Source organism: Carassius carassius, chromosome 1 (genome assembly GCF_963082965.1).
Source record: "Carassius carassius chromosome 1, fCarCar2.1, whole genome shotgun sequence".
In the NCBI taxonomy this organism is placed as follows: domain Eukaryota; kingdom Metazoa; phylum Chordata; class Actinopteri; order Cypriniformes; family Cyprinidae; genus Carassius; species Carassius carassius.
Window position 1 is genome coordinate 6051538 of NC_081755.1, and position 13582 is coordinate 6065119.

Consider the following 13582-nt stretch of genomic DNA (forward strand, 5'->3'; position numbering starts at 1 on the left):
CTCAAATCTTGCCCTGGAGGTCCAATGCACTGCAGAAGTTAGCTCCAACCCTTATCAAAGTCGCCTGCCTGTGACTTTTCTAATGATCCCAAAGACATTGATTGGCACTGATTAGCATGCCCAAGTGTGTTTGATTAGGGTTGGACCTTAACTCTGCAGTAATGCGGATCTCGAGGTCCAGATTTGAGGATTCCTGGTCTATATGCACAAACTAAAGCTGACTATCTGTTCACGCAGTGAAGCCGGGTCAGTGTCCCATACCGGAGATGATTCCACTGTGTGCTAAAAGCTGTTTCCATGATGGCCAGTGTCCTGCCATGCAGAAATGTTGCCCAACCACCGGTGGCTTTGCATGCAGTGAACCACGTGGTCAGGGAAGAGGTCAAGCAGGTTGCCAGGGAAGCGGAGCTGGTCAGGGACACGGAGCAGGTCAGGGTGCAGGACAGGGTCAAGGAAGCGGAGCTGGACAGGGGAACGGAGCAGGACAGGGTCAAGGAAGCGGCGCAGGACAGGGAAGCGGAGCTGGTCAGGGAGCCGGACAGGGAAGTGGCGCAGGACAGGGAAGCGGAGCTGGTCAGGGCACCGGACAGGGAAGTGGAGCTGGACAGGGAAGTGGCGCAGGACAGGGAAGTGGCGCAGGACAGGGAAGCGGAGCCGGTCAGGGTGCAGGACAGGGTCAAGGAAGCGGCGCCGGACAGGGAAGCGGAGCTGTTCAGGGAGCTGGACAGGGAAGCGGAGCTGGTCAGGGAGCCGGACAGGGTCAGGGAAGCGGAGCTGGTCAGGGCTTAGGACAGGGAAGCGGAGCCGGTCAGGGTGCAGGACAGGGTCAAGGAAGCGGAGCCGGACAGGGTCAGGGAAGCGGAGCTGGTCAGGGAGGCGGACAGGGTCAGGGAAGCGGCGCAGGACAGGGAGCCGGACCGGGTCAGGAAAGCGGAGCTGGTCAGGGCTCAGGACAGGAAAGCGGAGCTGGTCAGGGCTCAGGACAGGGAAGCGGAGCTGGTCAGGGCGCAGGTCAGGGAAGCGGCACCGGACAGGGAAGCGGAGCAGGACAGGGAAGCGGAGCTGGTCAGGGCGCCGGACAGGGAAGCGGAGCTGGTCAGGGAGCAGGACAGGGTCAAGGAAGCGGAGCAGGACAGGGAAGCGGAGCTGGTCAGGGAGCCGGACAGGGAAGTGGCGCAGGACAGGGAAGTGGAGCCGGTCAGGGTGCAGGACAGGGTCAAGGAAGCGGCGCCGGACAGGGAAGCGGAGCTGGTCAGGGAGCCGGACAGGGTCAGGGAAGCGGAGCTGGTCAGGGAGCCGGACATGGTCAGGGAAGCGGAGCTGGTCAGGGCTCAGGACAGGGAAGCGGAGCCGGTCAGGGTGCAGGACAGGGTCAAGGAAGCGGAGCCGGACAGGGTCAGGGAAGCGGAGCTGGTCAGGGAGGCGGACAGGGTCAGGGAAGCGGAGCTGGTCAGGGAGCCGGACAGGGTCAGGGAAGCGGAGCTGGTCAGGGAGCCGGTCAGGGAAGCGGAGCTGGTCAGGGAGCCGGTCAGGGTCAGGGAAGCGGAGCTGGTCAGGGAGCCGGTCAGGGAAGCGGAGCTGGTCAGGGAGATGGACAGGGAAGCGGAGCCGGTCAGGGAGATGGACAGGGAAGCGGAGCCGGTCAGGGTGTAGGACAGGGTCAAGGAAGCGGAGCAGGACAGGGAAGTGGAGCTGGTCAGGGAGCCGGACAGGGTCAGGGAAGCGGAGCTGGTCAGGGCTCAGGACAGGGAAGTGGAGCTGGTCAGGGCTCGGGTCAGGGAAGCGGAGCTGGTCAGGGCTCGGGTCAGGGAAGCGGAGCTGGTCAAGGTTCAGGTCAGGGAAGCGGAGCTGGTCAAGGTTCAGGACAGGGCAGCGGAGCTGGACAAGGCGTAGGACAGGGCAGCGGAGCTGGACAGGGCAGCGGCTATGGACAGGGCAGCGGCTATGGACAGGGAAGCGGCGCCGGACAGGGTCAGGGAAGCGGAGCAGGTCAGGGCTCGGGTCAGGGAAGCGGAGCAGGTCAGGGCTCGGGTCAGGGAAGCGGAGCTGGTCAGGGCTCGGGTCAGGGAAGCGGAGCTGGTCAGGGCTCGGGACAGGGAAGCGGAGCTGGTCAAGGTGTAGGACAGGGCAGCGGCTATGGACAGGGCAGCGGCTATGGACAGGGCAGCGGCTATGGACAGGGAAGCGGAGCTGGTCAGGGCAGCGGCTATGGACAGGGTGCAGGACAGGGCAGCGGCTATGGACAGGGAAGCGGAGCTGGACAGGGTAGCGGCTATGGACAGGGAAGCGGAGCTGGACAGGGTAGCGGCTATGGACAGGGAAGCGGAGCTGGTCAGGGCAGCGGCTATGGACAGGGCGCAGGACAGGGCAGCGGCTATGGACAGGGCAGCGGAGCTGGACAGGGAAGCGGCTATGGACACGGAGCTGGTCAGGGAAGCGGAGCTGGTCAGGGAAGCGGCTATGGACAGGGTGCTGGACAGGGCAGTGGCTATGGACAGGGCAGCGGAGCTGGACAGGGTGCTGGACAGGGCAGCGGCTATGGACAGGGAAGCGGAGCTGGACAGGGTAGTGGCTATGGACAGGGTGCTGGACAGGGTAGCGGCTATGGACAGGGAAGTGGAGCTGGTCAGGGAAGCGGCTATGGACAGGGTGCTGGACAGGGAAGCGGAGATGGTCAGGGCGCTGGACAGGGTCAGGGAAGCTGTGCAGGACAGGGAAGCAGTCAAGGGAATTGTCGGCGATGTGGCCATGGTCAATGTTGAGGTCAGGGAGATGTTTCTGGGAATTTTGCATAATACTTTCTGGAGATCTTTTCCAGTGCTTTTATTCAAATGGCATGTTTTCCCTGTTTGCTCAGTTTAGAAAGATTTTCTGTCTCTACCACCACTACTACAACCTCCTCAAATAAAAAATAATTGCTTGGTTTGAAGAGTTGGTGTTTGGTTTCACTTGGCCGTTTTCTCACATAAATGCTCTCTGGCATCAGTGCTGTAAGTTCCTCTCCCTGAGTACTGGATAATTACCTGAGAAAATCATAATTTTTTTTTTTTGTGTATTAAATTTATTCTTGGCAAAGCTGAATAGTCTGCAGCCATTACTCCGGTCTGAAATCATTGTATTATGCTGATTTGATGCTCTAGACACATTTCATGAATGCTGAAAACCGTTTGTAGGGCGCAAGTAACACTTCCATAAGCTCTTGTGATTCTGCTGAGGCAATATGTTCAAGACAGCATGTTTCTAAGAGACGTTGATTCTTAAACCGTTGTACTAATAAACCTAGGAATAGCATAACATGTGTTACAGGTCAAAAGCTTATTGTGAATTTAGAATTGAAGTAAAGCTTGGTGTGTTTGTGAAAATATACTGTTTAAACAAAGTAAAAGAGGCTATATTTAAAATGTTTCATGGTAGGGTTGTTGCGACATACCGGTTTGGGAGATAAACGTGATATTCAAAGTAATGATTATCGATATCGTGTTAATTTGTGTTAATGTCCTAATGATCCACTTGAATTCTCTAGTGGATGGTTTCTGTCCGGCGAGGCTGACGGTCGTGCCGTTCCATCAAAGATGTTCCTCTGATGAAGACTGCCCTGGAGGGCACAAATGCTGTCAATTTGACTGTGGGCCTGTTAGCGTTAAGTTGGTCGTAGTGCCATACACTTAATGCCTCATCTGCGGTCATTCTTCAATGAGGTCATTCTTCAATGAGATTTTTTTTGGGGGTGGATGTGCAAAATGTAATGAAAAGGAAAACATATTACATTCAAGTTAAATCATTTTGATACGTATGTGTTCAAATGAATGTAATAACTTTTCTTTTCTTGTATCTTTTTTTATTATTTGGGGAAAATTACACCTACAAGGTCAGGGTCAAAGCCAAATTTCATCCATTTTCTTCAGGAGACTTGAGGACTACTGCACCAGTTTGGAGAACAATGTTAATAATAAAGCAAACAAGACTTGTAACTTTTACGAATATACAGTTGTTGATTACTGAATAAATGGTTTGCACACTCTTGTACACTACTGTTGTAAATTTTGTTCTGGGTAATTTTAAGAAAAGAAGAAGAATTAGAGGAAACGGCACGCACCGCTTCGGTCTGCGCAGCGCTGCATGAATTCAAACACACCTACTGGTACCACAGCATGATCGCTGTAGCACCTGACCACTGCATATTCATTTTGCAGTTGATAGTGTTGCCATAGAAATGCACCATCCTCTCGTAATTAGGCTAGCTTAATTTGTGACATGGCTAGAACGCAGCATTCAGCTGGTCCAACCCCAATCAAACACACCTGAACTAGCTAATCAAGGCATTTCAGATCACTAGAAAGCTACAGGCAGGTGAGTTTGATTGGGGTTGGAATTGACCTGTTCTTGAATCTTTACAATCCCATTTTTACAGAGGTTGATATTGCAGCAACACGTGTTCGTCTTAGTTTTGTGCGGTTTGCTCTTTGCTCACAGGCAGAGATCACAGGCTGGGAGGATGACAGCTCGAGTGTATTTCTCGTTGATTGCTGTTTTTTCGTGTCTGTTCGGATACTTGAGCATAGCGCACGCTATTCAAAGACGAACCACAGGTGAAAAGATCTGTTGATTTCATTACACACCCTGAAGAAATAAGTGACTCTCAGTCTTTGGAAGTAATTAACATGGTTTATGAATTATTAGGTTTTCAAACTCCTTTGATTTGAAGCAGACAAATATGTATAAAATTTGTGTTTCGGTTTGAGACCCATTCCGAAACCCCAGATTTAAAATTGCTGAAACCGCACTCCCTGGCCTCTCCTAATGATCCACTTGAATTCTCTATAGTGGATGGTTTCTGTCCGGCGAGGCTGACGGTCGTGCCGTTCCATCGAGGATGTTCCTCTGATGAAGACTGCCCTGGAGGGCACAAATGCTGTCAATTTGACTGTGGGCCTGTTTGCGTGCTGCCTGTTTTCAGTGAGTTTCAGTTAATAATGGATGCTCCGGCTGAAAACACACACACACACACACAGAGTAGTAACTCAATGAATTCCATGTACGTTCTAAGAGACTTTGCCTTTTGTTGTTCTCCTCTAAAGTCTGTTTAAATTCATCCCTTAGGATGGTTTTAAGGACAGGATGGCTTTACAAAATAAAGCAGAATAATACTTTGAATGGTGGTCCTCAATTCCAGTACTGGAGACCCCCTGCTTTGCACACTTTGTATGTCCCCTTATTTAACACCCCTGAACATCAGCTTGTCAGGAGAGAGAGCCATGAACTGGACCAACAAGTTGATCTCAATCAGGTGTGTTAAATAAGGGAGACCTGCAAAATGTGCAAAGCGAGGGGTCCCCCAGGACTGGAATTGAGAACCACTGACTTGGAATATAATTCTTTCTGTAGATAAAACTTGTTATTCATGCTTTGAATGTTTTGTTTTATATCGAAGTGGCATACTGTCTATATCAGGGTTCCTCAAATCTTGCCCTGGAGGTCCAATGCACTGCAGAAGTTAGCTCCAACCCTTATCAAAGTCGCCTGCCTGTGACTTTTCTAATGATCCCAAAGACATTGATTGACACTGATTAGCATGCCCAAGTGTGTTTGATTAGGGTTGGACCTTAACTCTGCAGTAATGCGGATCTCGAGGTCCAGATTTGTGGATTCCTGGTCTATATGCACAAACTAAAGCTGACTATCTGTGTTCACGCAGTGAAGCCGGGTCAGTGTCCCATACCGGAGATGATTCCACTGTGTGCTAAAAGCTGTTTCCATGATGGCCAGTGTCCTGCCATGCAGAAATGTTGCCCAACCACCGGTGGCTTTGCATGCAGTGAACCACGTGGTCAGGGAAGAGGTCAAGCAAGTTGCCAGGGAAGCGGAGCTGGTCAGGGCGCCGGACAGGGAAGTGGTGCAGGACAGGGAAGTGGTGCAGGACAGGGAAGTGGTGCAGGACAGGGAAGCGGTGCAGAACAGGGAAGCGGAGCTGGTCAGGGCGCAGGTCAGGGAAGCGGCACCGGACAGGGAAGCGGAGCTGGTCAGGGCGCCGGACAGGGAAGTGGAGCTGGTCAGGGAGCAGGACAGGGTCAAGGAAGCGGAGCAGGACAGGGAAGCGGAGCTGGAGAGGGAAACGGAGCAGGTCAGGGTGCAGGACAGGAAAGCGGAGCTGGTCAGGGAGCCGGACAGGGAAGTGGCGCAGGACAGGGAAGTGGAGCCGGTCAGGGTGCAGGACAGGGTCAAGGAAGCGGCGCCGGACAGGGAAGCGGAGCTGGTCAGGGAGCTGGTCAGGGAAGCGGAGCTGGTCAGGGAGCCGGACATGGTCAGGGAAGCGGAGCTGGTCAGGGCTCAGGACAGGGAAGCGGAGCTGGTCAGGGTGCAGGACAGGGTCAAGGAAGCGGAGCCGGACAGGGTCAGGGAAGCGGAGCTGGTCAGGGAGGCGGACAGGGTCAGGGAAGCGGAGCTGGTCAGGGAGCCGGACAGGGTCAGGGAAGCGGAGCTGGTCAGGGAGCCGGTCAGGGAAGCGGAGCTGGTCAGGGAGCCGGTCAGGGAAGCGGAGCCGGTCAGGGCTCAGGACAGGGAAGCGGAGCCGGTCAGGGTGTAGGACAGGGTCAAGGAAGCGGAGCAGGACAGGGAAGTGGAGCTGGTCAGGGAGCCGGACAGGGTCAGGGAAGCGGAGCTGGTCAGGGCTCAGGACAGGGAAGTGGAGCTGGTCAGGGCTCGGGTCAGGGAAGCGGAGCTGGTCAGGGCTCGGGTCAGGGAAGCGGAGCTGGTCAGGGTTCAGGACAGGGAAGCGGAGCTGGTCAAGGCGTAGGACAGGGCAGCGGCTATGGACAGGGCAGCGGCTATGGACAGGGCAGCGGCGCTGGACAGGGCAGCGGCTATGGACAGGGCAGCGGCTATGGACAGGGCAGCGGCTATGGACAGGGCAGCGGCTATGGACAGGGCAGCGGCGCCGGTCAGGGCAGCGGCGCCGGTCAGGGAAGCGGCGCCGGTCAGGGCTCGGGTCAGGCAAGCGGAGCAGGTCAGGGCTCGGGTCAGGGAAGCGGAGCTGGTCAGGGCTCGGGTCAGGGAAGCGGAGCTGGTCAGGGTTCGGGACAGGGAAGCGGAGCTGGTCAAGGTGTAGGACAGGGCAGCGGCTATGGACAGGGCAGCGGCTATGGACAGGGCAGCGGCTATGGACAGGGAAGCGGAGCTGGTCAGGGCAGCGGCTATGGACAGGGCAGCGGAGCTGGACAGGGCAGCGGAGCTGGACAGGGCAGCGGCTATGTACAGGGAAGCGGAGCTGGTCAGGGCAGCGGCTATGGACAGGGTGCAGGACAGGGCAGCGGCTATGGACAGGGAAGCGGAGCTGGACAGGGTAGCGGCTATGGACAGGGAAGCGGAGCTGGTCAGGGCAGCGGCTATGGACAGGGAAGCGGAGCTGGTCAGGGCAGCGGCTATGGACAGGGAAGCGGAGCTGGTCAGGGCAGCGGCTATGGACAGGGCAGCGGAGCTGGTCAGGGCAGCGGCTATGGACAGGGCAGCGGAGCTGGTCAGGGCAGCGGCTATGGACAGGGCAGCGGAGCTGGTCAGGGCAGCGGCTATGGACAGGGCAGCGGAGCTGGTCAGGGCAGCGGAGCTGGTCAGGGCAGCGGCTATGGACAGGGCAGCGGAGCTGGACAGGGCAGCGGAGCTGGACAGGGAAGCGGCTATGGACACGGTGCTGGACAGGGAAGCGGTGCTGGACAGGGAAGCGGTGCTGGACAGGGAAGCGGCTATGGACAGGGAAGCGGAGCTGGACAGGGTGCTGGACAGGGCAGCGGAGCTGGACAGGGTAGCGGCTATGGACAGGGTGCTGGACAGGGTAGCGGCTATGGACAGGGAAGCGGCTATGGACTGGGTGCTGGACAGGGCAGCGGCTATGGACAGGGCAGCGGAGCTGGACAGGGTGCTGGACAGGGCAGCGGCTATGGACAGGGCAGCGGAGCTGGACAGGGTGCTGGACAGGGCAGCGGCTATGGACAGGGCAGCGGAGCTGGACAGGGTAGCGGCTATGGACAGGGTGCTGGACAGGGTAGCGGCTATGGACAGGGTAGCGGCTATGGACAGGGAAGTGGAGCTGGTCAGGGAAGCGGCTATGGACAGGGTGCTGGACAGGGAAGCGGAGCTGGTCAGGGCGCTGGACAGGGTCAGGGAAGCTGTGCAGGACAGGGAAGCGGTCAAGGGAATTGTCGGCGATGTGGCCATGGTCAATGTTGAGGTCAGGGAGATGTTTCTGGGAATTTTGCATAATACTTTCTGGAGATCTTTTCCAGTGCTTTTATTCAAATGGCATGTTTTCCCTGTTTGCTCAGTTTAGAAAGATTTTCTGTCTCTACCACCACTACTACAACCTCCTCAAATAAAAAAATAATTGCTTGGTTTCAAGAGTTGGTGTTTGGTATCACTTGGCCGTTTTCTCACATAAATGCTCTCTGGCATCAGTGCTGTAAGTTCCTCTCCCTGAGTACTGGATAATTACCTGAGAAAATAATGATTTTTTTTTTGTGTATTAAATTTATTCTTGGCAAAGCTGAATAGTCTGCAGCCATTACTCCGGTCTGAAATCATTGTATTATGCTGATTTGATGCTCTAGACACATTTCATGAATGCTGAAAACCGTTTGTAGGGCGCAAGTAACACTTCCATAAGCTCTTGTGATTCTGCTGAGGCAATATGTTCAAGACAGCATGTTTCTAAGAGACGTTGATTCTTAAACCGTTGTACTAATAAACCTAGGAATAGCATAACATGTGTTACAGGTCAAAAGCTTATTGTGAATTTAGAATTGAAGTAAAGCTTGGTGTGTTTGTGAAAATATACTGTTTAAACAAAGTAAAAGAGGCTATATTTAAAATGTTTCATGGTAGGGTTGTTGCGACATACCGGTTTGGGAGATAAACGTGATATTCAAAGTAATGATTATCGATATCGTGTTAATTTGTGTTAATGTCCTAATGATCCACTTGAATTCTCTAGTGGATGGTTTCTGTCCGGCGAGGCTGACGGTCGTGCCGTTCCATCGAGGATGTTCCTCTGATGAAGACCTGTTAGCGTTAAGTTGGTCGTAGTGCCATACACTTAATGCCTCATCTGCGGTCATTCTTCAATGAGGTTTATTAGTTGACATTAGTTAATTACATGTATAAATAACAAATAATAATGAACAATATTTCCACAGCATTGATTTATCTTGGTTCATGTTAATTTGAGCGTTTACTTATGCATTATTAAAATCACAAGTTGTTTTTGTAAACGTTCATGTACTGTGAACTAACATGAACAATGAACCACCCTATTTTTATTGACATTAACAAAGATTAACCAATTGTGTAATAAATGTATTGTTCACTGTTAATTCTTGTTAGTTAATGCATTAATGTAAACAAAACATCTTATTTCATGGTACATGCGGCTAAAGTGGGTTAGAGATTTAATCTGGATCTCGATTATCCCTGCGACTTGTTTGCTCAATGGAAAAGGAGTCTATATTATCCATGTATTTTGTAATTTTGTTTATTTTTTTTTTGGGGTGGATGTGCAAAATGTAATGAAAAGGAAAACATATTACATTCAAGTTAAATCATTTTGATACGTATGTGTTCAAATGAATGTAATAACTTTTCTTGTACATCTTTTTTTATTATTTGGGGAAAATTACACCTACAAGGTCAGGGTCAAAGCCAAATTTCATCCATTTTCTTCAGGAGACTTGAGGACTACTGCACCAGTTTGGAGAACAATGTTAATAATAAAGCAAACAAGACTTGTAACTTTTACGAATATACAGTTGTTGATTACTGACTAAATGGTTTGCACACTCTTGTACTCTACTGTTGTAAATTTTGTTCTGGGTAATTTTAAGAAAAGAAGAAGAATTAGAGGAAACGGCACGCACCGCTTCAGTCTGCGCAGCGCTGCATGAATTCAAACACACCTACTGGTACCACAGCATGATCGCTGTAGCACCTGACCACTGCATATTCATTTTGCAGTTGATAGTGTTGCCATAGAAATGCACCATCCTCTCGTAATTAGGCTAGCTTAATTTGTGACATGGCTAGAACGCAGCATTCAGCTGGTCCAACCCCAATCAAACACACCTGAACTAGCTAATCAAGGCATTTCAGATCACTAGAAAGCTACAGGCAGGTGAGTTTGATTGGGGTTGGAATTGACCTGTTCTTGAATCTTTACAATCCCATTTTTACAGAGGTTGATATTGCAGCAACACGTGTTCGTCTTAGTTTTGTGCGGTTTGCTCTTTGCTCACAGGCAGAGATCACAGGCTGGGAGGATGACAGCTCGAGTGTATTTCTCGTTGATTGCTGTTTTTTCGTGTCTGTTCGGATACTTGAGCATAGCGCACGCTATTCAAAGACGAACCACAGGTGAAAAGATCTGTTGATTTCATTACACACCCTGAAGAAATAAGTGACTCTCAGTCTTTGGAAGTAATTAACATGGTTTATGAATTATTAGGTTTTCAAACTCCTTTGATTTGAAGCAGACAAATATGTATAAAATTTGTGTTTCGGTTTGAGACCCATTCCGAAACCCCAGATTTAAAATTGCTGAAACCGCACTCCCTGGCCTCTCCTAATGATCCACTTGAATTCTCTATAGTGGATGGTTTCTGTCCGGCGAGGCTGACGGTCGTGCCGTTCCATCGAGGCTGTTCCTCTGATGAAGAGTGCCCTGGAGGGCACAAATGCTGTCAATTTGACTGTGGGCCTGTTTGCGTGCTGCCTGTTTTCAGTGAGTTTCAGTTAATAATGGATGCTCCGGCTGAAAACACACACACACACACACACACACACACACACACACAGAGTAGTAACTCAATGAATTCCATATACGTTCTAAGAGACTTTGCCTTTTGTTGTTCTCCTCTAAAGTCTGTTTAAATTCATCTCTTAGGATGGTTTTAAGGACAGGATGGCTTTACAAAATAAAGCAGAATAATACTTTGAATGGTGGTCCTCAATTCCAGTACTGGAGACCCCCTGCTTTGCACACTTTGTATGTCCCCTTATTTAACACCCCTGAACATCAGCTTGTCAGGAGAGAGAGGCATGAACTGGACCAACAAGTTGATCTCAATCAGGTGTGTTAAATAAGGGAGACCTGCAAAATGTGCAAAGCGAGGGGTCCCCCAGGACTGGAATTGAGAACCACTGACTTGGAATATAATTCTTTCTGTAGATAAAACTTGTTATTCATGCTTTGAATGTTTTGTTTTATATCGAAGTGGCATACTGTCTATATCAGGGTTCCTCAAATCTTGCCCTGGAGGTCCAATGCACTGCAGAAGTTAGCTCCAACCCTTATCAAAGTCGCCTGCCTGTGACTTTTCTAATGATCCCAAAGACATTGATTGACACTGATTAGCATGCCCAAGTGTGTTTGATTAGGGTTGGACCTTAACTCTGCAGTAATGCGGATCTCGAGGTCCAGATTTGTGGATTCCTGGTCTATATGCACAAACTAAAGCTGACTATCTGTGTTCACGCAGTGAAGCCGGGTCAGTGTCCCATACCGGAGATGATTCCACTGTGTGCTAAAAGCTGTTTCCATGATGGCCAGTGTCCTGCCATGCAGAAATGTTGCCCAACCACCGGTGGCTTTGCATGCAGTGAACCACGTGGTCAGGGAAGAGGTCAAGCAAGTTGCCAGGGAAGCGGAGCTGGTCAGGGCGCCGGACAGGGAAGTGGTGCAGGACAGGGAAGTGGTGCAGAACAGGGAAGCGGAGCTGGTCAGGGCGCAGGTCAGGGAAGCGGCACCGGACAGGGAAGCAGAGCAGGACAGGGAAGCGGAGCTGGTCAGGGCGCCGGACAGGGAAGCGGAGCTGGTCAGGGAGCAGGACAGGGTCAAGGAAGCGGAGCAGGACAGGGAAGCGGAGCTGGACAGGGAAACGGAGCAGGTCAGGGTGCAGGACAGGGTCAGGGAAGCGGCGCAGGACAGGAAAGCGGAGCTGGTCAGGGAGCCGGACAGGGAAGTGGCGCAGGACAGGGAAGTGGAGCTGGTCAGGGTGCAGGACAGGGTCAAGGAAGCGGCGCCGGACAGGGAAGCGGAGCTGGTCAGGGAGCTGGTCAGGGAAGCGGAGCTGGTCAGGGAGCCGGACATGGTCAGGGAAGCGGAGCTGGTCAGGGCTCAGGACAGGGAAGCGGAGCCAGTCAAGGTGCAGGACAGGGTCAAGGAAGCGGAGCCGGACAGGGTCAGGGAAGCGGAGCTGGTCAGGGAGGCGGACAGGGTCAGGGAAGCGGAGCTGGTCAGGGAGCCGGGCAGGGTCAGGGAAGCGGAGCTGGTCAGGGAGCCGGTCAGGGTCAGGGAAGCGGAGCTGGTCAGGGAGCCGGTCAGGGAAGCGGAGCTGGTCAGGGAGATGGACAGGGAAGCGGAGCCGGTCAGGGCTCAGGACAGGGAAGCGGAGCCGGTCAGGGTGTAGGACAGGGTCAAGGAAGCGGAGCAGGACAGGGAAGTGGAGCTGGTCAGGGAGCCGGACAGGGTCAGGGAAGCGGAGCTGGTCAGGGCTCAGGACAGGGAAGTGGAGCTGGTCAGGGCTCGGGTCAGGGAAGCGGAGCTGGTCAGGGCTCGGGTCAGGGAAGCGGAGCTGGTCAAGGCGTAGGACAGGGCAGCGGCTATGGACAGGGCAGCGGCGCCGGACAGGGAAGCGGCGCCGGACAGGGTCAGGGAAGCGGAGCAGGTCAGGGCTCGGGTCAGGGAAGCGGAGCTGGTCAGGGCTCGGGTCAGGGAAGCGGAGCTGGTCAGGGCTCGGGTCAGGGAAGCGGAGCTGGTCAGGGTTCGGGACAGGGAAGCGGAGCTGGTCAAGGTGTAGGACAGGGCAGCGGCTATGGACAGGGCAGCGGAGCTGGACAGGGCAGCGGCTATGGACAGGGAAGCGGAGCTGGTCAGGGCAGCGGCTATGGACAGGGTGCAGGACAGGGCAGCGGCTATGGACAGGGAAGCGGAGCTGGACAGGGTAGCGGCTATGGACAGGGAAGCGGAGCTGGACAGGGTAGCGGCTATGGACAGGGAAGCGGAGCTGGTCAGGGCAGCGGCTATGGACAGGGCGCAGGACAGGGCCGCGGCTATGGACAGGGCAGCGGAGCTGGACAGGGAAGCGGCTATGGACACGGTGCTGGACAGGGAAGCGGAGCTGGTCAGGGAAGCGGCTATGGACAGGGTGCTGGACAGGGCAGCGGCTATGGACAGGGCAGCGGAGCTGGACAGGGTGCTGGACAGGGCAGCGGCTATGGACAGGGAAGCGGAGCTGGACAGGGTAGCGGCTATGGACAGGGTGCTGGACAGGGTAGCGGAGCCGGTCAGGGTGCAGGACAGGGTCAAGAAAGCGGAGCAGGACAGGGAAGTGGAGCTGGTCAGGGAGCCGGACAGGGTCAGGGAAGCGGAGCAGGTCAGGGCTCGGGTCAGGGAAGCGGAGCTGGTCAGGGTTCGGGACAGGGAAGCGGAGCTGGTCAAGGCGTAGGACAGGGCAGCGGCTATGGACAGGGCAGCGGAGCTGGACAGGGCAGAGGCTATGGACAGGGCAGCGGAGCTGGACAGGGCAGAGGCTATGGACAGGGC

The 13582-nt window shown here is 53.6% G+C and overlaps 2 protein-coding genes across 2 annotated transcripts; both read left to right on the top strand.

Moving 5' to 3' along the window:
• Nucleotides 1–4119: 4119 nt before the first annotated feature.
• LOC132101093 (fibroin heavy chain-like) lies at nucleotides 4120–8037 on the top strand (the record flags this gene model as incomplete). Its single annotated transcript, XM_059505849.1, has 6 exons — nucleotides 4120–4141; nucleotides 5696–5824; nucleotides 6419–6511; nucleotides 6608–7054; nucleotides 7265–7360; nucleotides 7757–8037. Coding segments are annotated over exons 1-6 (1068 nt in total), but the record flags the coding sequence as incomplete, so codon positions are not given.
• Nucleotides 8038–10271: 2234 nt separating this feature from the next.
• On the top strand, nucleotides 10272–12937 carry LOC132104130 (fibroin heavy chain-like; the record flags this gene model as incomplete). The annotated part of the gene is made up of 3 exons (XM_059509411.1): nucleotides 10272–10392; nucleotides 11517–11711; nucleotides 12384–12937. Coding segments are annotated over exons 1-3 (843 nt in total), but the record flags the coding sequence as incomplete, so codon positions are not given.
• Nucleotides 12938–13582: the final 645 nt, after the last annotated feature.